This window comes from Dysidea avara, chromosome 6, assembly GCF_963678975.1.
Source record: "Dysidea avara chromosome 6, odDysAvar1.4, whole genome shotgun sequence".
NCBI classification, from domain to species: Eukaryota; Metazoa; Porifera; class Demospongiae; order Dictyoceratida; family Dysideidae; genus Dysidea; species Dysidea avara.
In genome coordinates, this window is record NC_089277.1 from 24,638,901 (window position 1) to 24,664,079 (window position 25,179).

The window sequence follows — 25,179 nt, forward strand, 5'->3', positions numbered from 1 at the left end:
AAATTTGGTCAGTGGTGAACACCAGCAAAGATTTGAAACTGATATTTGCCAGCTTGTATGAGTAGCTTGTAGAGTGTGTGTACAGTAATGGCCAGTGAATACAGAAATGCCATCAACAGGTATAGTTTTACTTGTCTAGACAACTTTTCTTCAACCGTAGGTCGGCTGATGCAGTACAAAAGCAAAAAGTAGTTGAAGTAAATTCTATTACACTAGGAACCTGTGAAACAGCTATTAATTCAGGAAGTAACAGTCCTAATGGCTTGAAGTCTAGACAAGTGCCTAAAGAGCTTCCTCTGCTTTACCTGGTGCAATTAATAGTAGCCATTATGTTTTAATGTCATCACTACCGCTGTTCCCTTATACCTTCATGATGACAATGTTAAGTTTTACACTGCTTACAAGTTATCTATACAGACAGCATTACATAAGCTGGAAGTCTGACATGACTATGTATACAATACAATTACTTCACCAATTTTAAACTTCTGTCTTGGCTTCTGTATACATTTTGTTATGTCTGTTTAGATTAAGACTGTTATATCACTTCCCTCTGTTGCTGTTTTTGAGGAAAAAAATAACTTTTCAATGTGATAAAGGTGTAGATTAATATACAGTATTATGTTGTGTGTACACACAAAATGTACTAACACTGATTTCATCAACACCCAAGAGCTTCATGCTGTTGAAGTATCACTTGTTAGTGTACAGTTGATTCAACTGGGTGACTATATGTATGATCCTACTAGATAACATTATATGTAATTTATAGATCTTGATCTTTGCCAATGGATTCAACTTCAGTGATTTTGGATTATGTAAAAAGAGAGTATTGGATATGGTTGTAAATATTGCCACAGCAAAGAATGCTATTTTTCCAATTTATGGAACCTTCTGATTCAGAATTAAGCATAAACTTTTAGTCATGTTGTGCTGTTCAACTGTACAATAAACCTGTGTGTGTGTGTGTGTGTGTGTGTGTGTGTATGTTATGTGCGTGTGTGTTATGTGTGTGTGTGTGTGTGTGTGTGTGTGTGTGTGTGTGTGTGTGTGTGTGTGTGTGTGTGTACTATCATAGAGTGGAATAATAATGAGACTAATACGTATGATACTTATCATTGTAGTTAATAATATTGACTTCAACCAGTGTTTGGTGAGCAATTATATACTTGATTGTCATGAATTGTAGTTTTTTCTAAGCACACCAGCAAGGCTACGGTGAAAGGATAAATTTCGTGATGGTATAAATTTTGTTCTTGTAACTTAATGCACTGCCGTATTCTTATCTGTAATACATGTCATGTTAAATTTAGCTAAGTGCAATTCTGTGCAATTTTATCAGACAGACTCAGCAGTGAGTATAATTATTTTAGCCATGCAGTGAAGCACACTGCCTGTGGACCAACGCTATGTCTTGCACTGTTAAAGTTTTTTTAAATTCTATGTATTATTGACTCATATACAGTACACAAGTACTATTACTGTGTTACAAAACTACATGATAATTTTATAATAAATAAATGTATTATCACAGTTAATAAAAGTGTCTACTTTGACTCATTTGTGATTAATGCTGTTAAACACATTTTTTACAACACTCCTTTTCGCACAGATTGTATCGTTGTAATGAAGTGAGTCTAAATTGTGCCAGTGAAACTTCACATTTATTACAGCATTCTTTGGGGCATGACCCTAAACCATCCAGATGACAATACTCTTTCTTGCATACTTCTAAAACTGGGCATTTGGGGCTACATCTTTGAAATATACTTGGTTTTCCAATTGGGCATCTTTCAGCAGGTAGTGTTTCATTTCCCAGTTTACATTCTATCCTTCTTCTTTGTGTGCCATCACAAAGAGCACTACACTGTGAGAACAAGTACATAGCTATATTTGTTTGTGTATGTTTGTGTGCATGTGTGTGTGAGTGTGGGTGTGTGTGTGTGTGTGTGTATTTACCTGACTCCATTCTAGTCCCTTCCACTCTGGTTGACATCCTTCACTCTTGTAGCAATCTTGTACATATGGTGGTTTTGTGGCTGGATCACACTTTATGTAGTGATATTCAGATGATGTCTTTCCTTCATAAACACAATGTATATTTCTGTATTGTTTACCACGTTCATTGCATACAGCTACACACTACATAGGAAGAATACAATATACAATATACAATATTCGACTAGTATACTTACTTCAAACCAGTCTGATGCAACCCATGTTCCTTCACAGTGAGGTCCTTGGCAAGTTCTATTTATTTCAAGCTGGTAATGGATATTTTGTAGGCAAATATTGTAATCCACTATCCTTCCATAGTTTGCACAGCTCACGTTCCTGGTCTGGAAACCTTTACCACATCTCACAGAACACTATACAGATAAGTATTATATAGTTTATCAGTGTGTGTGTATGTAGTGAGCATAGTAGTGTGCTGATTACATCATTCTATGGTATGTATGCAGTCAAAAAACTTACACTGGTCCAACTAGACTCGACCCACATATATTCATAATGACAGCCATCTCCAGTGCATGTACTTTTATCTTTGTGCTCTGTCAACATACTACAATCAAGTTTGCTTATTGGTTTTCCACTACCATCTGTACAAATTGCATTACTTCCTTTCTCACACTCAGCAGAGCACTAAAGATAAGAAAAATGTAGTTTTCATGGAATGGAGAAATTATAGTGTAGCATACACTGCACAATGCAATCTCTTTCAAGCCAACAGTTGTCACAGTTAAGGTGATAATTGCAAAATTATTTAACTTACAACACAATCGCCATCAACACATACACCACCAGTCAGACAAGGTGTCCCATCTACCACTAAACCTTTCTTTATGGGATGTTGTCTTGGTGAACTACACATTAGTTTGCAGGGATCGCTTTCATTAATGAATGACGTCATCTTCTCTCCAAACGTGTTGCATTGCTCACTTCTGAAGTCATCATCACCACCTGGACATTTCTGCATACAAAATCAAACAAACCCAAATTACATTTTATCATTATATGCAGTAGGCTGTATTTAGGATGTGTCCATTAACTAACACTGTACATTATTTGTTTGGTAATTGAAACCATGCATCTGTAAAGAAACCTATTATACAGACATGATTTTATTTCCTACCAAGAAATCAATTGTTGCATGACTGGATTAACCAATTGTTATGCATATTGCTGTTACAACTGCAAGCAACATTAAAACTTGATATGAGTTAATGATTGCAGTAAATCTTCAGGGTACAAAGTACCTAACAAAACCTTACCTTCACATTGCAAACTTTAAATTCCCTCTTTGTTCCATCACAGCTAGCATTTCTAAGAGTATTGCAGTAATATGGTTTATCACAACACATCTAACGTGCTTTGCATTGATGTTAGCTTACTGGCACGGAGTGGATCTCTGCATTATTCCTACACCACAGGTACGGGAACAAGCACTCCACTCGCTACCTAATGTCTAGAAGAGCAACAAGTTATGCATTTCCAATCACAATGTTGCTTACCATGCCAACAAATGTGATCAGAATGCTAAAAATTAGCAGCTGTTTGCAATACTCCATCTTCTTTATGCACATTTGAACTTGCTGAATAAATGGTGTCATGGCTAAGTGTTCACATATTTATACTGTCACAAACAGGAAATCTAGTAAACGTTGCTTGGCTATAATCAAGATTCATGGGCTATTTACAAGCACGTCAAATTACATACTAATCCACAACACTGTTGTAGTATGGTTTACTCACACTCTTTCAAGTGCAGTACTTAATATAGTTTACTAGTGCTTGTACTGAAATTATGTGATTATCCATACCATTGTCCATACCACATAAGCTACAGTATAAAGCCCGATCCAGCTGAGTAGTCCAGATACTATGAAGATTGAAGAAATTACTTTTTAGTGTCAGACAGTGTATTCAGAATCAATACAGATGATTGACTATTATCTGTATTTGTGACCGGGCCTGCGAAAACAGGACATGTGGGCACAAACTACACCTGGTCATGCTACAGGTCATATATCAGTATTGGAACATAATAATTGCATTCTGTAACTTACATCATAAAGCCAAGTACGTACTTACCTACTAAGAGCTGAAAATTGCATTGCTATAGCATAATGGTATTAAAAGTTATGGGTGATGGAAATTTGAAAAAGTAGGCAATAATCATGTGCCCACATGCCCTATTTTCACAGGCCCAGTCACATTTTATCTATATTAGTGAAAGGTATGTATACACAACTTGGCCAGACATAGACAGTCAGTAGTGGGTCTGGGAAAATACATATGTGTCTAACTAGACACCATTTAACAAACTATTATACTCATTATAGGCACTGAAGGCAATTGTCCAAATTAAGGTAAAGTAAGTTCACATCACTACCAAAAAAGTATGCCATAAAATGACTTTTTCCATGAAAAGTTAAATCACCCCCATGGAATGTATGTACCATGAAAGTCATTTCATGGTATGCCATGGTTTGTTTTATGGGCCATGAAATGCCTATAATTATGCACATCAGAATTTCATGGCATTTTCATGGCACTGTAGCTATACAGATTTCATGGGTGCAGCACTCATGAAAAGTTTAAATTAATGGGGAAAACCATGTGGATTTTCCATGATTCATGGCAACTTCATATGCTGTATCTGGTAGTGCATGAATCCTTCCTCCTCCTTAACAACTACCCAAGAACTTTAAAAAGTTCTACATGATTTTTTCTACTGTATTACTAAAATTGTTGATGTTGATAGTTGAAGAATGTAGCAGTTAGTTATAGTTAGTTTATGGAGTCAAAACAAAACTTATGTTGTGGAATATGTGTATAGCAGTGTATGTTTGAATGACAAGATACTATATTTTAAAGAGGATCATTTTAAAAGGAAATTAAAACTCATATTTGTATATATAGCTACATTGTGTGTAAACTTTAATTACAAACAGGATAATATATAAACACAGACATTCAATATTTAAAATCTCTGACATGTACTTTGGTATAATAGTTCCTCATCCAAACATTGTTACCAAATGGTATTGCTATACTTGTTCACTGACCATAGCTTTACAAGACAAACACCACAAGGTGTTACAAGTACAGGTTCAGAGAACAATGTCATAAAAATATAATGATGTATATTTGCTAACTAGACAGGTATACATATATAGCTGAATTGTAGTGAATAATTGAAATGCATGTATATACCACATCAACCTAGCTTCATTATTCCCCACAATATTGATCCCGATTTAAGTACATGATTCTGCAATTTAATCAATTATTTTTTATGAAGTTGTTACATGCCATAGTGGGCCAATGTAATCCACATGTAATTTGTGACATGTAGTGACAATGCAAATTGTTGCAACACCTGCTACCTAGTGTACTCAACCTAGCAACAACTATATTAGCTAAGTACTGCATATAAAAATAATAATTAATTTCAGACATAACTAAACCTGTAGTCATGGTTACTTGTCGAGTAAAGTAAGCATGCACAAAACATATGCATGGTACCATCATCTTAATGGCCATGTACCTACATACATTGTGTGTATATACTATAATTATACACTGTACATTGTGTTATGTCTGTTTTGATTAGTTTGATTAGGTTATCATTTCCTTTGCTGCTACATGTGGTACTAAGTGATGGCATCCAGTGAGAAAGGTATGTGTGGGTGCGTGTGTGTGCGTGGGTACTGGTAATATGATTTAGCATCTGTTTCATGAAATAGCCACCTCATATTGCAAGTTACACAGTGTGGGAGACTCATCAGAATCTATCCTGGTTAGCTCTATAAATATGATTGACAATGTTTTCACCTGATGGCTCTAGAATCACTATATATGTATAGCTCACAGCTGCAAACATCAGACTCATACAGATAGATCACAACTCTATTATTTTAATGTACCTATAATTGGTTGATGGCAGAGTGGATGGTGTACACAGTAGAGAGTGCCTTAAATGTACCTATCATATGTACACATAGAATAGTTCTTAGATGAAATATATACATTTTATCACAAGAAGTTAACATGGGTGTAGAAGATAAACCAGCTTTAGACATGTACCAACCTGTTTACTGTAGTTTCTATGTAGTTATCATATCTGGTGAATTTAAATCAATAATTCAACATGCAGCTGTTGCTGTGCTGATACAAAGTTGCAATATTGTATGATTTATTTGTGTCAATATCAATAGTTATGTTTATTAAAGGGTTTGTGGGCAACATGTGCCCACAAGCCACAGAAGATGTACTGGTACACAAGCTTTATGAATTCATCTAGTGATTTCCTCAGTTCTTCATTCCCCAAAGTAGTGTACTGTAAAAGAATTTACTTTTACTTGTTCAGTGTTGTTACGTTATGTATGCTTTTTAGCTTGTATACAGTGTTCTGTGATTAGGAAATTACGATAGAGCATGGTGTGCTGGAATAGTGGTATGTATAGCTAGACTAATATTAGCCATGCTGTGTATGTCTACAGGTGTAATTAACCCTTAATTGGTTTCCCAAATATTATAAATTCTTTATCCAAACAATTACACCACTTGCTTTATATCCTAATAACTTTTGTATACTTGCAAGTATCATCACAAAATTTTTAGCAGCACTTCTCTACATACAGTAATTATGCACCAGGCTGGTAATATCAACGGGATGGTCATTGACTAATCTAATTAGATTTGTGATGTAATTAAAGTTGCATAATGAGGTAAATCAATGTGTAAAATTGATTGCAGTAGATGTACACTGTTTATTTACAACTTTTAGAATTTTGCTAGAAAGCTATTTTAGGCACAAGCAGAAAAAAATTTAAATTTCGAGGAGAAAATGTTACTGTATGGTAGATGAAATACTGTCATGATGTGGGAATATACATAGACAGTTTGTTATAATACATCCTTATAAGGAATTCTGTATTTCTAAAGTGAGCTTAGAGATTATTGATCCAATGAAATGTATAGCTGTTCCATTCAATTCAACTAAAAATAAATATCATCTAAAGGTCAAAAATGTATGGCAAAAATTGTTGGTGGGAAACCAAGGGGTGAATATATGATAATGAAATCTTTTATATACATACACCTCCCCATTGCATCTTGGCAATGTGTAGCTACTCAAATTGTATAGTGCATGCACCCAGTGTGGCACACATGTGGCCATGCTGATTAGTATGTTAAGTACATATTACTACTACGCTGTAAACTAAAAATGCTCAAGCTGTATTTCACCATTTAATATTGAAACAGAAGTAGACTCACAAAAATATAATAAAAATGTGTAACATGGATAACCATTTAAAGCATGTAACATGCATAAGCAAAATAAAATTTAAAAAAATAAAATGCATTGGCATTTTATTCATTTTTATTCTATTTAAAGAGATTCTTCTGCAACACTGATCACTGGCTGTTCCACATTATCATATGTGACAAACTCATGAGTCTCAACAAACTGATCATCTTTTGTCAGGGATTGATCATCTACATCACCACTGACAAGATCATTCATTTTACTACAGATCAGCCTATCATCATCAACATTGTCATTGATGGATGGATCATCATCAACAATAATATCGTCACTGAGTTCTACAGCTTTGTCTTCTGGAGGACAACACCTCCACTCACAGCATAGTGAGCACCAATAGTTGTGCCAGTAGCCAATACTGAACACTGACTCATCTGCGCCTCCTTCAGGTGCCACTACCACATTGTACATGACTAGACCAGTTAAAATGATCACCAATCCTCCAATGTAGAATATTGAGAACTGCACATGGAAAAGAAAGTCAAATAAATACCTGTACATGTACATAATACATGTAAGTACATAAATTCACTGGTAAAGTGAGTAGCAAAATGGATAAATATTTATCACACAAAACAAATCTCATAGCAGCACAATGGTAACCGTGATAAGAGTTACTGAGTAGAAATGCGTTTAAACTCCTCACCAGTGTATGTTGTTGCATGGAGTTATAGTGGCAAAGTGTTTTCTACAATGTTCACTACTATTGATGTTGTAGATTTGAACTACATACAGTATGGTAGCAGCATACGTATTATGTTTTACTCAAGATACACATTAACGGAATAGGATTTTGGTGGTAGTAAATGATCTCTTGTGTGACATTAGATTAGGCGATTTTTCTCTCAAAATACTGAGCTTGATTTTAAGGCTCTTTGCTACACACTTGCTCACATTTATGTAAAAGATGATACCCATGTGTGACAGGATCTGAAAAAAAACCAACACAATCATGTATTTTTCGAATTCCTGTTTATTATAATCTACATACTTAATCTACATACTTTAGCAAAGTTTCAACCTCATAACTTATGAAGTTACAAGTAGCAACAACAGAAAAACTGATTTGTACGTCAAGTATAGGGAAAATAAACTGCAGGTGCTTACTAACATGGTTGTAACTTATGAGTAAAATGACATTATGGAGTTGAAATTTCCACTATCATGTTCACCATGAGTATGACAATAAATTACTGGGTCCTTGTATCACCTTCTTTACCACATACAAAGGCAAAATTAATAAAGAAAACTTGATCACGTGCTATCGTTTCAATGTGACACAAAAAAATGACCATAACTTGAGTATAGTGCAATTTGTGGGGCTGTAACTCCAAAAGTTATTGGCATATGAGGCAGGAACTTTGCCAGATCACACACTTACTTAAGTAGATTACAAATATTTAATGATCAAGAATTTGAAAATGCATGATTATGTTGGGTTTTCGCAGATATATCAGTATATCACATATATACTAGCTATTTAAAAATTCAAAAATTTTAAAAGGAAGTAGGGGTTGATATACACGCTACAAAAAGTAAGGAAACAAGCTCAAAATGTTACAGCTGAAATGAGAAATGATCCAGTAGTAAAAAGTAAGGAAACAAGATTAGACGACTCTTGCTAAAATGAGACACACTTTAATCCCTACTTTAATCCCTACTTTTGGCTAATTTGATGGTTTCATTTCAAGATGCTAGCCAAAAGTAGGCATTAAAGTGTGTCTCATTTTAGCAAGAGTCATCTAATCTTGTTTCCTTACTTTTTACTACTGGATCATTTCTCATTTCAGCTGTAACATTTTTGAGCTTGTTTCCTTACTTTTTGTAGCGTGTATATCAACCCCTACTTCCTTTTGAAATTTTTAGTTTTTTAAATAGCTAGTTTGTTTACTTTTTTGTCTAGCTAGCTAGCTAGTTATATTATCCTATTTTTATTTTCCATATAGTATAAATATCACTTGAAGCAACTATCTTTTACCTTCGTACGCAATAAGCGCCTTTAAAAATAATCATCGTCTTGTCTTTCAAAACTATTACAGCAGCTGTTTAAGGCTTCAGCTGCATTTCTAATGGCCTAAATGTTGATGATTTTGCAGTAAAACATCGCTGGAGAGTCCACCATTATAAGAGTGGAACCCTTGCTTTTAGAAAGTCTGGATCCTGAAAATGGATCCGCCCCTAAAAGACATTATTAGCTAGCTATCTCACAAAAAGCTAAACTGGTAATTAAAACTATATAAAACGACTACCCAGCATTAACAAATGCTAGAGACAACTCCTTGGGTACTACACCCGTTCACCCTCATCTTACATTATGCACACTTCATTAAAACCATGTGTTTGGGTTGTGGTGCGCGCCGCAACTATTAATTATCCTTGGATAAGAACAAAGAAGCGGACGAATGATGAAAGCAAACAGCATGGTACAGTGGACAGAACGTAATCGGAACAACAGATTCGTGAATCCACCGTCATTACCTTGACTGTCTGAAATTTCTGGAGCCGTACACCTAGCGCTACTGGGTCTTACAGCAGGCAGGCTGGCAGACGAAATGTAGGTGAATTTTGAAATTTGTAAAACTCACTGTACATCGAAACATTTGACTTTTCGCTTCGTTTACCCAAAGTACAGCATCATTATAACGGTACTAATGTATTCCAGGTAGTTTTTTCGGGTAAAACTTATTGCAAGGCCATTTTTTAAGGTGTGAAAATCCACGAAACCATATGATTTCTTACCAAACCCTACTATACAGTACGATGTATATATCAGTACACAAATTCAGTATAATGTGACCGGATCTGCAAAATTCGACACAATTGCACAAGCCAAGAAAGGGCCTAACAATAAATCCCTTCTTATTTGCCTACTCAAAAGGCATGTGAAAATATTTGTTGATTAGCAACAACAGAAAAATCAATTTGTACAGCAAGTATAGAAAAAATAAATTACAGGTGCTCACTAAAATGGTTGTAACTTATGAACGCAGTGACATACAGAGTTGAAACTTTCACCATCGTGTTCACCCTGAATAGGGAAACCAATTGCTGGGTAAGTTTTCCTTGCATCATCTTTCTTTATTACATACAGTACAAAGGTGAATTAAGATCAGTCACATACTATCACTTCGACCGGATATACATAACTTACATATCCTTTGTCTAATGCAATGAAACGAAAAAAATTGAACTGCTCTTGAGTAGGCAAATAAGATGATACCCAGGTTTTAATTTCTTCACTAAGCATTCAAAAAAATTACAGAACTGTTTAATTATATGCAAGTATGTCACCCATTGTAATCAATGCTTTATACTGTAAAATTTAGGCTTGTGTGGTTATGTCAGTTTTAGCAGATACTAGTAAGCATCAAGCTTCGTTTTCAGCATACTGTGTAAAATGTAAAACATAACTGGCACAATAGGGCAAATATGCTGCTATTTTATGTATAGGATCAAATAACACGTGGTAGCCAAACTTCCAACAGACAGAATAAGTCGATTTAAAACATTCAGTCCGATATGTGTGTGACTCTGTATATACATGATAGTAGAACCTGTAAGTAGAGCTACTAAAGCACTGCTGTGAGTGCTATACGTCAAACATAGTACGTAAAAAGTGGAAGAGAGACAAAGATAGCACGAGAGTGCTATATTTCATCTCGAGACAACTTTTTGAGTGCTATATGTGATGTATAGCACAAGCCTAGGCAGTGCTTTAACTGTTATAGAGAACCATCACACATGAAACAATTAGAAACTCGTGAGCGCTCCTGAAATTAAATACCTTCGGTAAAATAGGCATTTTGTCTGTGTTCCCCTGCATTATAATATAGCTATTATAGGATTATTTTTGTGCTTTGATCCTCCCATACAAGGTTCTTTATAGTATTACAAATATAAGGGAAAACTAGGAATTTTAATCTCAATAAGGGATCATAGAACAAAAAGTAGGGAAACAAGGAATGTTGCCTACACCTGCAAATATACTAATGGACATTTATTCCCTAATTCAGCTACTTTTTTCTATGATTCCTAATCAAACTTAACATTCCTAATACTTGTTTGTTTACTATTTTATAACATTATTATGACTGGTGAGCCCACACTTACCACATCAAAAGAAAGGATGGCACCAGAGTTAATATTTTCATCTGAACACGTGCCCCAGCTATCAATTACTGACTCAAAAGTGAAGTGGCCATAATGCTTCACTTTCAGCTATGTTCAGCTCGTTACTCAGTACTTAACAAAGAACAGTAGGAGAAGTGACTCTACTATCAATCCAGTCACCACAAAAACAAGGACAACTTGTGTGCTCAAACTATCAATTACTGAAGTGCCTAGGTAGTGGCCGTTATGCTTCCCTTTCAACTATTATTCAGCCTGTTTCAAATGAAGAGCAATAGGAGAAGTGTCTCTGCAATCAATCCACTCACCACGGAAAATATGAATGATTCCCATTTACAAATGTAGGGAAGCTATTACATTACATTTTTCTGTCAGAAAAAAACGGTGCACAAAGGAGGACAAAGGTAAGTCCATGGTGCATGTATTGTACTGGGACACAAGGAGGACAAAGGTAAAACTATTATACGTGTTACGGTGCATTGTATGCACTGTGGTATGCAAACAGGCATGTCTCGGGACAAAGAAACATCAAACTGTGAAAAAATCAAGCTTGTAGCCTTAGCCGTTATCGAGATACGCTATCCTGAAAGTATCAGGCAGGTTGGCAGGCATCCAAGCAGGCAGACAAGGCAGTTAGTCAGTAGAAAATTCCATTGAATATATATTTTTAAATTTTGTAACAATCTATTGGAAGCATTTAGGGCTGTACTGAAGGCACTTTTGGGCTTGGTTAGACCTAATCAATACTGCCAAGCTGCCTGGATGGCATTGTGATACTGGTTTTTGGATAATAGTTTTTGGCCACAAAAACCCTAACCTCCACAATCACTAATATACAGAACTGTCATACCCCAGACATCGTTTCAATTAATTCCCTACAAGTACGCCTACGCTTGTATTGGTCTACAGAATTGGGACTGACTTAAACTGCTCACTGTGAAAATTTGAAAATCCACCAAGGTTAAGTTTTAGTCTTACATTTACCTTGCAGATACAAGTATAATTAAGGTATTTTAAACAAAGAAATGATGATGGTCTTGTTTACGTCTATCACATCATATACAAATGCGCATGGCACACATGTCCTGATATTTGAACTCTTCATGAGCAGGCATATAAGATGGTGTAAAGTTTTAATTCATTTGAGACTTACTTTCCTGAGTGATGGTTTAGCATATTTTGTCTTCATAGTTTCACTTATTTATTTAAAAGTATGGTTGAGCAAACTGTGTGGTTTTTCTATGATGGCCACATGATATGCTCACATAGCAAAATTATAGTTAACACTGTACAGTGCTCCCTCAATTATTCAACCTATAATTACCCAAACACTCAGTTATATGAGCAGTAGAAATGACTGTTCTATTAGAGTATTTTGTCTAAGGTGTGCATTCTATTAGAGTAATTAAACAGGGCTCTGTATATAAATGAATGGGCTTTGATTACTCAAACTGTTTGATTATCTGAACATGTACTGGTACCAAGGAGGTCAGGGAGCACTGTATAAAGTATACATGTATGTGTGTAATGACATACAGGTGATATACAGTAGTTTTGCATGTACAGTGATTATGTATATATATGATGTACTGCACAGTATGTCCATGTAAGATGAACACATACAAATACATACTTATGTACATACCTTATCACCAAAAAAGAAGACTGCAAACAGGACACTATAAGCAATGGAGGTTAAAATAGACAAGCTGGTGACCACAGCTGATGATATCATTATTGAGATGGGGAAAGCAACATAGAAGAGTGTGTCACAAGCATGATAACCAAGGAAGTATAGCACTACAAAACAAAATTGATGACATGACCACAATAGTATACAAGATGGTACCACTACGAGGGAACTTTCAAGCAAAATGGCATCCAAAAGATGCTGTTGTTATAGGTAATTATAGAGATACTTTACAACACAAAACACACCTTCTTCATAGAACAGGCTTACTTACAGGGTACCTAACATCAAATCTAGTGGTTTAAAATAAACTGTTACAAAAGCACCAATATTAATTTTAGATTTAACCCTCTCACCACCACAACTGCCATATGGCGGTTTCAATATATAGACGCCCATAGCATCACATTCTAAGCACTCTATAACTTCAGTTAAGCATTTTGGCAGCTCCTGCGCTTATCCTGTAGCGGCCACACCCTTACGTAAATGGGAACAGGGATAACTGGTCTCTCATGTACTATCATGCAATTACACGATGCAATCATGTACTTTCAGAATGTTGATAACAAGCATTGTAGAAGATAATGGCACTATAATTATACTAATGAAGAGAAACAGCAAGGAGAAGGAATAGGCCATCATTATTATATTGCTTGTTTCCTGTCACCTAGTAGAGCAAAACTGATGCAGGCGAGAGGTGATTATTGATTGTTATTATACAGTTGACTCTTGGACTTTGAGTATGAATGCTCTATTAGAGTATTTCAATCTTGAAAGGTCGCAAAGACTGTGTACCCATGCACCCTGTTGAACAAGAGTGCGAGGTCTCCAGCCCTTTAGTTACTCTATATATGCACAGCTAATACATTTACCTTAACACTTGGTCATCCTATGCCTCCTTCTGTCTTTATGTAGTGCATTCACGTGATCTATAATCAAATAATGAAAATTTGATGCGGGTACTTAAAAATTGATGTGGGCGGGGACGGGAAACAAGGAATAAAATAATGATGGCCTTATATAGGTTGGAGTGGCATGTTGCTACCTTTTTACACTTCGAAACAGTGATCTCGTATCTGTATGTGCATGCGCACTTGCTCAATTGCTGGAAAACCAGACTTAGTGATCATCGCTTCAACTGTAAACAGGTTAGCGATGTTTATTGTGTTATTATAAACAGTACTAGCCTGTAAACTAGTGAAATTTCACGTTTGGTTTCACTTAGGCTAATTTTTTACACTTTGAAGTTAAATGATGGCTTTGTAGCTGTTCTTATGTAAACAGCAACTCGATAATCAAATTCCTTGTTCTATAGTGAGTAAATTGATATATATTTTTATATGGTATGGTGTGTAAGTTATAGCAATTTAGAAGCACAAGATTGGAGGCCTCTACAAATTTGGCGGTAAGGGGGTTAAAAGTGCCTACCTACCTGCCTGCCAAACTACATTTCAATGGCTAGAGACTAAACAACATATAATTCAGCTTCCATTTTATGCAACAATAACAATGCATGTTCTTTAGAGTTTCACACAAATATCCACTTTCTGTATTGTACCATTTATCTTCAATTCAATGAAACATTACCAGGCACAAATTTGTAATACTGTAGGTGTGTTTCCATTATCTTAAATTCATTGGGCCCAAGGTCTGTTTGGATAGTGAAAAGTTCGGATAATAAAGCCCATACATTAATATACAGAGTTAAAATACTCTAATAGAACAGTCACTCCACACCTTGGATTCTGATTTATTTGAAGCATTTATGCTACTAAAGTAAAAGTAGACAGCAGCTTTGATCGTATAATGATCGATTTCACTAAGCAAAATGCTGGCATAATAGGACAAAACTTAAAATGCGCACTTGAGAAAATTGAAAGCAACTATGGCATAAATATACCAAAATAAAGCAATGATCAAGCCAAGATGTGTGTGATCCCACTTCAGAGTTTTTCAGAAAAACATCATTGGCAATCAAGATACTCTAATACAGTCATTAATGGAATTTACTCTAATAGAACATTTATTGTAAAGATACAAAAAAAAACAAATTAGACCAGGATGTGCTATGTTAATAAATTCAAGTTAAATACAATACTTCTGGCAAAATAATGAGCAAAATAGACAAAAAAAAATTGCTGAAAAGAAAATAAAAAAATATAAAATACTGATCCCTAGGCTGACACGTACACATGTACTTATAGGCCACCAACTCTGACTTATGAAACTTCAAAGCTTTGTAAAGTTCATTAATGACAGTAAAATAAAATGTCAGTGGCTTGTTGCCAGGACAGCTGAGTGGCAATGACATAATGTTGCAACTCAGTATTCAATAGCTACGTGAATTGGAAGGATAATCAAAGGCTTGTGCATATACACACTACAAGAAACATTAATAATAACTTGTACACCTAAGCACATTGTGCACTACCAGTGTGACTAGTAACAAGTGTCATGTTATATATTATTCCATACACAATTCAAAGCATTAATATCAGTAGTACTGTTTAAGTAGGGATCCCCTACAAATGACGCTTGCCACTTAAAACTCTGCCTTTAAAAATCATCCTAGAAACATCTTACGCGATGAAAATTACCTTTATGGAATAGTATTAGTTCATCTGACATCAAAATACAGCATTAAGAAAACACTTACAGGCAGCTGGATATAAAATCACTGAAACTCGAATCTTCGTCTGACTTCCAGCCTGACCACAGTCACTGGCCAAATGAAGCAGTGCACGGCCACCATTTTACGCCACAATAACAAACTCACCAGTGGGACATGCCTTTGGGGTTCCAATGAGTGTGTGTCCTCTGCACCTTGTCTTTCCTTTTATCTTCAATCAGCTTAGTCTTCTTCCTTCTCCATGCAATGAAACCATATTGCGGCATTAATTTTTCCTGTCAACACTTTCCTTGAGCAGCATAATAGATGCCGTAAACTTATTGAAATGTTTATACTCAGCAGATACCTGTAACTTCACAATAGGTAATGCCACGCCTATTAACACAATCTTGTAACGATCGAGCACTGAGACCACACCTCTTAACAATCACAATGACACACCCCGTTACTATTGGCCAAGCTGTACTCATAAAAATAGTGACACACTTCCTGGTAGGTTAAAGGCTGGTTTGAGATACTCTAATACAGCAGTCCCACTAATAGAACAGTCACACATATATAGTTCTATGCTATAGCAAAAAAAAGTAGTATATTAAAATAAAGTAGGGATCCAAGCAATAAAAGTAGTGAAACAAGAGATGAATGATGGTATTACAGCATAGCTCAGTGGGAAATCCCTACTTTTGGCATTGAACAAAATGATTGTGTTATAACTTTCCAATCTAGGGATTTTCCAACCGAGCTATACTGTAATACCATCATTCATCTCTTGTTTCAATACTTTTTAGTGCTGGATCCCTACTTCATTTTTAAATTGATAATTTTTAAACACTAGTGTAATAGATAACATGAGGTGAAGAAGCCGAGTGCTACATTAGCATCACACTGAAGTGCCAAGTACTATATTTATCTTGGAGTACTACAAATAGTATAATTTTTTCTATATATGTATAGCACTTGTATAAATGTTTTTAAACCAGGAATTCTGCTGTTTTGAAATTAGATTGAAAAAATCATGTGTCTGTGTATCTGTCCACACACCAATATGTGAGTAAAGTTATAATAAGAACACTTGTTACTAGCTAAACATGGTAGCAGGAACAAAGAAGTACTTGACATGAAAGTGGCCATTATCTGTAACACAATGCTCTGTAAACTGTGTAGCCATTGGTACTGGTTAAAGAACACTCAAGCATAAAACAGCTTAGAAGACAATGCGAGGTAAACTAAAGTTCATGTCTTGCATTCTTTGAGAACACTCACACAATATGATGTACTTTGTTGTTAGCACAACCTTCATTGTGATGTGCTCAAAAATGTGACCGGATCTCAACACAATCGTGCAAGCCTAAATATAAGCACTGGACACAATGACTGAAACACTTGCACATTATTAAATAAAATTCCATAAATTTTTATAAACGCTTTGTACTTAGTGAAGAAAAGGCCTAACAACAAAAACCTGGATATCATCTTATTCACCTACTCAAGAGATGTTCGAAACTCTTTGTTTCATTACAGTAGACCCAAGGATATGCAAATTATGGGCATGTGTTTATGCAACGTCAAAATGATAGCACGTGATTGATTTTTCTGTACATATTTAGCTTTTGAAGGAAGGTGATAAAACTGTTTTAGTACACGCCTGAAATATATTTTCCCAATACAGTACTTGCTGAACAAATTGATTTTGCTACTTTATAGGGCTATAGCTTACAAAATTATTGGCATATGAGGTTGAAACTTTGCCAGGGTACACTTGGCTAAGTAGATTGTAAATAATTAATAAACAGGAATTGAAAAATGTATGATTGTGTCGGTTTTTTGCAGATCTGGTCACAAATGTTACAGAATTTTTTAAATAATTATGCTGTATATTTAACCTATCATATTTAATGCATAATTAGGCTAGCATAAACATGAGGGATTCTTGCAAATCCAGTCACATACATTTATGTCCTTATGTAAACCAACTGCTTACCTGATTGTAAATCCCATTCCATTTCAACCAATTTTACTCGATCCAAAATACTTCTACATAGTATTCACACAAAGACACATAAATACTTATTTGAATAAATATTGCATTATGCATTCTTACAGTTGGATGCCTGTAATAACAGCTCCACTAAATGACAACATAGCCATGAACTCTAAAACAGACAATGTTCCTTTAATCATGAACTCTTGACCAACACTAAGAACAGCATACGAGAATCCTGCACAAACACAGATCATATCTCCAAGAAATGGATTTTCATTCCCTTTCAGAGAGCAGAAATATTGCAATAAAAAAATTATATGCGAAAATACATGTCTTGTTACTAAGTAGTAGCCAATCAATATTATCACTATACCCAAGGTCATGCATCGAGCAATTGAAGGTCCACTGAAATGGAAAATTCACTTGCCATTTTATTGAATACATAGGTTGTGCACAAAAACACCAATTTAATAATTCAATTATGTTGCTATACCGAGATATTAAGCTATGAAGTCTAGTTGTGTCACATTGTGATGTAAGACAAAGAACTGGAAATACTGTTATTACACACTTTGTAATGGGAAAGGTAGATAAACAGCTAACGTGCAAGTGGCAATACCGAGCTCTCCTTTTTAACTTCATAGTGTTCCAAGATTGCTTGAACGTTCTGCTGGAAAACAATAGCGGAGTTGTTCTGTAGCAGCTCGGCCTGTACGCTTTGCACTATCAAAGCTCACGCTTCATTATGCTTCACTGAAGTAAGATTAGTTTGATTTGTTTACAAAACTGGGTTAGCAGTACTATGAAACAAACAATAGTATCTATATTACACTTCCCTGAGTTGCTTTTCCGCCTGGTAGGGATAATGCCTTGCCAGTGGTGCCATCGCAATTGTTTTTCATTGTGTTTCTCTACCTCCATCCACTGTATTGGACCCTTCAGTGTATTCTAAACATCTAAGAAATAAACTTAGACGTGTTTCAACCACTGTACTGTTGATTTACAGTCCCTTTAACAGGCATTCTCGAGCGCTTTCACCACAAGACCAGCATAAATTCACTTACTATCTCCCGTTGACTTGTATCTGGTTGCAGTACAAGTTCTTACCATGTTATGCTAGATATGACATGAAACTAAATCGAACCTAGCTGTACATGGACGCTTCTGTCGCTTTAATGGCACCTCATGTGTACTGAAGTTTCTTTGTCTGATGCATTATGACATAATAAGAAACCACAACACACTAAAATGTGTTATATCTAAAATAACATGTACCAACCTATCCCACTAGTAGCAAGGATTGATAGTAGCCAGAGTGTATTTTACCATTTCAGTGGACCTTTAAAGTATGCATAAATTATTTATTTATGTAGCACACAGTTTTACCCAATTTATCTTTCAAAAAATTCAAATTATAAGTATGTCAAGTTGAGCTGGATCCTGAAAAACAGCTAAAAATGAAAAGTGGATTTTTTCTCAAGAGAATTAACATTTCAGCCAACCAGGTGATTAGCGATGACAGTAAAAGTGTCATCAACAGACACGCGTGGTTTAGCCCCATTACAAGTTCAGGAAAGGGTTGTAATGAATATCACACTTTTATGGCTTCTCATAGGAATGTATGGTGGACATTTTGATTGAACATAAATATTACATCAGACATTTGAACAAAAAGATTTTAGTGGGTCAAGCAGTACTACAAATGAGCAAAATTTTAAGATTGTGTGTAATTGGATCCATGAGTTATTGAGGATCCAGCTCATGCGTACATACTATAGTTGGGTTTTCCCTTAGTTATATATACAGTATATATAAATGCTGTACTTTGATGATATCTTTTAATACAACCACATGAAATTGTTGATATGTGACAGACTTTTGGAAAATCACCCATATGGGCACGCGTGAAATAATAATTTTCACGTTTAGTGGGTTGCTAATAAGAGCAGGGAACAGTTTTGAAAATACGTATTTCAGGAATTTTCTTGTAATTTAAAATATTGAGAATGACTTAAAACCATCAACAAGTAGATTTACAGTATAAAATATTTTAGGTATCAAATGTGCCCATATGGACGATTTTCCAAAATTCGGTCACATAATTATGTAGATAAACTGAATATAAATAATTGTTGTCCTTGCCATACTGATGAATTTCAAATTGAGCTAGAAATATGAAGAATGTGCCATGCTATGAGTATGCATGTATGCATAGGTGACCCAGTCTGGGAAAACCGGTCTTATCGCCTGTTTAAAAGCATCGAGAAATGCCGGTTTTAAGTATTCAGTGTGTTGTAGCTTGCCAATAGATGAAGCTACGTGTACCAAATTTTCACATGTTTTACACCAATTCCTTACCTTCAGTCTAAAAGCATTCATTGTACTAGTAGCGAACAGCTAAGTTTTCCGGAATTTTAGATAGATTTTAAACTGGGGTTGACTGTATCAGGAAGCTTCAAAAGGGGTGGGAGGTGGGGCGAAAAGAGGGCAAGGAGCTGTTTAAAACATTAAAGAGGGATAAATTAGGTCACGTTATGGGCTATTCAGGTCAAGGACATTTACAGCACAGGTGTTTATTCAACACCACGGAGCTGCACAGCCACATACATCCATCTCCAGGCTGGCCAGAGCTCCATTAGGATCCCAGGCTGCTTGTACAGATCGCCACTGTGCTTGGGAAAAGCAGCCAGCAAAAGCAGACCACTCAAGTTTATAGCTGAATTTGATAATAAAATTTTCATGTAACTTTGTGTTCTTGGTGAACAATCAAATCTACTGTCATGGGCGATAAGACCGGTTTTTCCAGACCCAGTCACATATGTATTATAAGTGTAGACATTTGTCTATGCATTTGTGATTACACAAGAACACAAATATATGTGTCAGGTAAGTATATACCTCCATCACTGTCTGAATTGAAATCTTCCAGTATCACCATGACCATACCTGCACAACTGATTAACATTGAAGCATAGTGGATCATTTTGAATTTTGTTTTCATCACAAACAGTGAGATAACTGCAACAAATCCTGTGATAGAGGCATTGGCAATTGCCTGAGTGTAAAATGATAACCACAATGGTAATATACTGTTATGGAAAATGTGAGTAAATACATTAGGCATTGTACATTGAACAATTGCTGTATATGCATGTTGATGCGAACAGTTACTCTACTAGGGCCGTCATGTCTGATTTTCAAATACTCAGTAACTATGTACAACAGACAGATGCTAAAACATGTTGGGCTGAGCTGTCTGTTATATAAATTTTTAAACATTTCACTTTCTTTGTGAAAGGGTCTAACAATAAAAACCTGGATATCATCTTACTTGCCTACTCAAGAGGAGTTCAAAGATCTTTGTGTTGTTGCAGTAGATTAATGAATACTTAATTGATCGTGCATTTGTTTACATCATGTGCAAAGCAATCATACACGATCAATCTTCTTCACAGATTTCATCTCTGTATGTAGTGAAGAAATGTGATACAAGGAAAAACTTACCCAGCATGAATTACCCTATTCATGGTGAACATGATGTTGCAAGTTTCAACTCCGTATATTGTTGCATTCGTAGGTTACAACTGTTCTTGTAAGTGTCCTGTAATTTATCATACAGTACGACAGTTGTCATATTGTATAGTAGGGACCACAAAGGAGTAGGCGTGGCCCAAGAAATAACATCACCAAAAACCAGCCTCAATTTTCCCTGAAGATGATGAGGCAGTATTGGTCAGGTAAAACTAAGCCCAAACAAGCCTTCAGATCGACCCGAAACGCTTTCAACATGTTGCTACAGAAGTCTTTAAAAATTATTTAACGGAATTTTCTACTGACTGACTGAGTAACTGACAGACTAATGCCTTCAGATAAGCATAACTCGATAACGGCTAGGGCTACGGGCTTGACTTTTTCACCGTTCGACGTCGCTTTGACCCAAGAGGTGCCTTTTGACATACCACACTATACGTACAATGCATTCTTCATGGACTTACCAGTGTCCTCCTTTGTGTCCCATTCATCTTTACTGACAGCGAAAAGTGTCGATTTGGCGGTAGCATGTGATGGCTTTCCTTCGTAACGGAAATTGTCCGTATTTTTCACAGTGGCTATTTTGATTGCTGAGGTGCTTTTCGAACAGTGCTTGATTCGTACTGCTGTGTAATGGGTTGAACATAGCCGAAAACGAAGTGTAATGTATACTTCACTTTTCAGATGATAATTGATATAACTGGGGCGTGCGGCACCATTTCTTTCGGTATGCATGGATTGCAGAGGTGCTTTTTGAACAGTTCTTGATCCGAAATGCTGTGTAACGGGTTGAACATAGCTGACAAAGAAGCGTAATGGATACTTCACTTTTCAGACGATGAGAAGCGCACAGCGCCATTACAGATGCGGAATGTGTGGGTTCACCAGTCATAATAATTAAGTACACAGAAAAATTTGGAATTTTCAACTAGAGTAGGGACCATAGCACATCGATAAAAAGTACTGAAACAAGCTGGAGTAGTGCACGATATTAAATCACAGTAAAACAATAAGAAGTTTTATATCCCTACTGTGCTCAAGATACTATAATGGAAATGCACAGTAGGGATATAACACTTCTTATTGTTTTACTGTGATTTAATATCGTGCACTACTCCAGCTTGTTTCAGTACTTTTTATCGATGTGCTATGGTCCCTACTCTAGTTGAAAATTCTAAATTTTTTGTGTATTTTTCCTGTACTTGCAAAACAAATCAATCTTTCTGTTGTTGCTGCTTTGTAGGGCTAAATCCCAAAAGTGATTGGCATAATAAAGTTCGCCACATACACTTGGCTATGTAGATTATAAATATTTAATAAAGAATTATAAAAATGTGCCATTATGCAGATCCGGTCACATAATTATACTGATCACAGGGAAAACAGTAAATGCAGGACATGATTGGCAAAGGGAAGTAGTATTTCCTGAGATCTACTTATCAAATGAAAGCATACAGATTAAGACCAAACAGAATAGCTATTAATATTATAACAAAGAAGGGAGGGTGTTAAAGTCATCAAACTGCTACTGAAAGTGCAATATCAACACCTCATAAAATAGATATTCCTTCCTCACCATGTCCACTACCTACCATCAATCGATGCTTGTACAACATATATATGCATCAACCACCTAGTTGGGGCTCTTTAATTGGCAACATGTGTAGTGTGTTCATTATGTTAGCGCATGAGTTCATCCTAAAATGCGCTGGCACTGGAATAATGCTTCCTATTACATACAAATAGGTTCAAAACATGCCAGCATAAAAAGGACATACCTAATCATTCTGCACATATAATGAATTCCATGTTTTTTAATGGAACTACTGAACTACACTATACATAGATACATGCATAAGAGTAATATTGTTAGCTATGTATAATTATAATTTAGTTATCACATGACAATACATACACATAGGTAACCTGATTGCTTGCCACAGAAGTGTACTTAAAAGCCAGAGTCTGTAAGTATGTACCATACACATCGGCCATTCCAAGAAAGATAAACTTCCACCAGTGTTTTTTAATCTTGTCCACAAAACCTGGTTTATAGGCTACATATGGTAAAACTGTAGCACTCAGAATGTAATATGCTCCAGCAGTTAAAGTGGAGGAGATGTCTTTACCAGTGTGATCATTCAACAAAGTGGTGAACACCCCAAGGCCTGTCACTGTTAGAGAAACTGCTTGACCCGCCATTAGCACAAGTATAAACTTCCTAAGGAGGTAACACAGTAACTGTAATAAACAAGATCTACTAACTGTACACTAATATAAGTAAAAATCAGTTAGCTACTAACTCTCAACAAAACCTCTTCAAGTTGTATGCTAATGAATGGCAGCAATTCCAAAAACTGATATTTTAGACCTTGTGTTAATTGGCTACTGACTTGAACCCACCAGACCTGTGCTACAACACACCCTTACCAAGTCACCACAATGAGATTGTCAGACAGGGACTCATATTGTTTTGAAGCTGGTAAAAGCAGCTGGAATATGCCAGCATTAGACAAGACTGCAGATTGGTGCAGAAATAATTAGCTGATGTATTGTGTCATTATCTCCAATTGTGATTTTATGTTTTATAAAGTCAATGGTTATTGGATCGGACGGGTCGGATGTACGATTGAAAAAACACTACCATGGGGTGGCCCGCCAAATAGAAAAAAATTGTTGTCTAACAATCAAGTCATGTGATACTTAGTTTAGAGAGAGATCTTGTTTTGTTAAGACAAATTACAACTTAAGTACAGGGGTCTAGACTCAGGGTACCATGCACTGGGCGGACCCTGGCAAGACTTCCACTATTAAATTATGATAAAAATATAATAACTATAGCATACAGAAAAGTTCAGTTTAGGCAAACCGATAGGTCCTAGTCCGAGGAGGCTCTAAAATTAAAAATCCTGTATGAGCAGGAGACAGCAATGCGAGCAGCCTGCTCAAACAGGGATCTTATAGTCTTCTTTGCCACTTCACAAGCATTGGCTACTTGGGCAATTGTGTCTGGTATAAAATGGCTTAAACAAACAATCTCAATGGAAAAGAGATTAACAGATAAGCTGCAGAAAGCTGCCGAAGGTCATTATTGTAAACAGCTATACCGGTCTTCCTTCTGAGCTCTAGCAGCCAAAAGATGTTGCCGGGTATATATTGGTGGGAATAGTTAGTCAGCATTGAAGTGCTGTTGGCGTCCATGAACGGGAACCTGTAGGAAATGAATCATGTCTCCAGGTATACCTGCCTTGATCAAGAGCAACAGGACATCCAGTCAAGATATGGTTTGTTGTGGGCTGGGGAGCTTGACAAAGGGCACATTTACGGCTGGTAAACATCATAGACTACCCAAATCTAAACTGTTGCTTCCTCCAGTCACGTCAACTTATGTAGCTACTCAAAGTGGAGTTTGCATAGTCTTGCTTGCCAGCCAGCCTGTCTTTTGTCATTTGGTGGGGATCAAGATTATAATGACGAAAGATAAATACAGGCTGGCTGGCGAGGCAGGTAAACCGACACCGCTTATTTTTCAAAGATCATGCGCCTGGCTACACCGGCAGTTGCCCAATCTGGCATAGCCAGATCCTTGCTCCGCTAACGCCAGACTAAGTGAGCACTAATTAAAGGTATTGATGAGGGCGTCACCCTATAGTGAAGCACATACAGTACACATCAGAACAACAAAATCGTGTACCATATTCTTTTCTTGACTGCAGTTATAGTTAGGGCCATACACGATTGACCGGCACACCAATGAGGCTAATTAGCAGTGACAGTCAAATTTAATTAGCGACACACCCACTCTTATGTGACGTCACCTCCGCGACCTCTGGCGTTGTATAATTTTATCCAGTTATGGTAGCCTTGCATATAAGTCTTACTGT

The 25,179-nt window shown here is 36.1% G+C and overlaps 3 protein-coding genes across 5 annotated transcripts in view; 1 reads left to right on the top strand and 2 right to left on the bottom strand.

The window, feature by feature from the left end:
- Positions 1-25,179, top strand: part of LOC136259347 (uncharacterized) — a 60,224-nt gene that overhangs the window by 13,111 nt on the left and 21,934 nt on the right. The gene's annotated exons all lie outside the window — the stretch shown is intronic.
- Positions 1,461-3,577, bottom strand: LOC136259339 (ADAMTS-like protein 2). The gene is made up of 7 exons (XM_066052834.1): positions 3,513-3,577; positions 3,273-3,466; positions 2,774-2,971; positions 2,476-2,643; positions 2,196-2,369; positions 1,960-2,142; positions 1,461-1,867 (listed from the first exon to the last, which is right to left on the bottom strand). The coding sequence occupies exons 2-7, from the start codon at positions 3,360-3,362 to the stop codon at positions 1,577-1,579; spliced, it is 1,104 nt and encodes a 367-aa protein (XP_065908906.1). The 5' UTR covers positions 3,363-3,466; positions 3,513-3,577; the 3' UTR covers positions 1,461-1,576.
- Positions 7,245-25,123, bottom strand: LOC136257576 (solute carrier family 35 member F2-like). Of its 3 annotated transcripts, none has more exons than XM_066050810.1 (8): positions 24,990-25,123; positions 23,425-23,516; positions 23,222-23,352; positions 20,663-20,819; positions 17,882-18,044; positions 17,762-17,814; positions 13,107-13,261; positions 7,245-7,795 (listed from the first exon to the last, which is right to left on the bottom strand). In XM_066050810.1, the coding sequence occupies exons 1-8, from the start codon at positions 25,025-25,027 to the stop codon at positions 7,400-7,402; spliced, it is 1,185 nt and encodes a 394-aa protein (XP_065906882.1). In that variant the 5' UTR covers positions 25,028-25,123; the 3' UTR covers positions 7,245-7,399. The 3 variants fall into 3 exon arrangements, with proteins under 3 accessions (XP_065906882.1, XP_065906881.1, XP_065906880.1); XM_066050809.1 differs by having other exon boundaries at positions 23,222-23,367; XM_066050808.1 differs by having other exon boundaries at positions 23,222-23,516.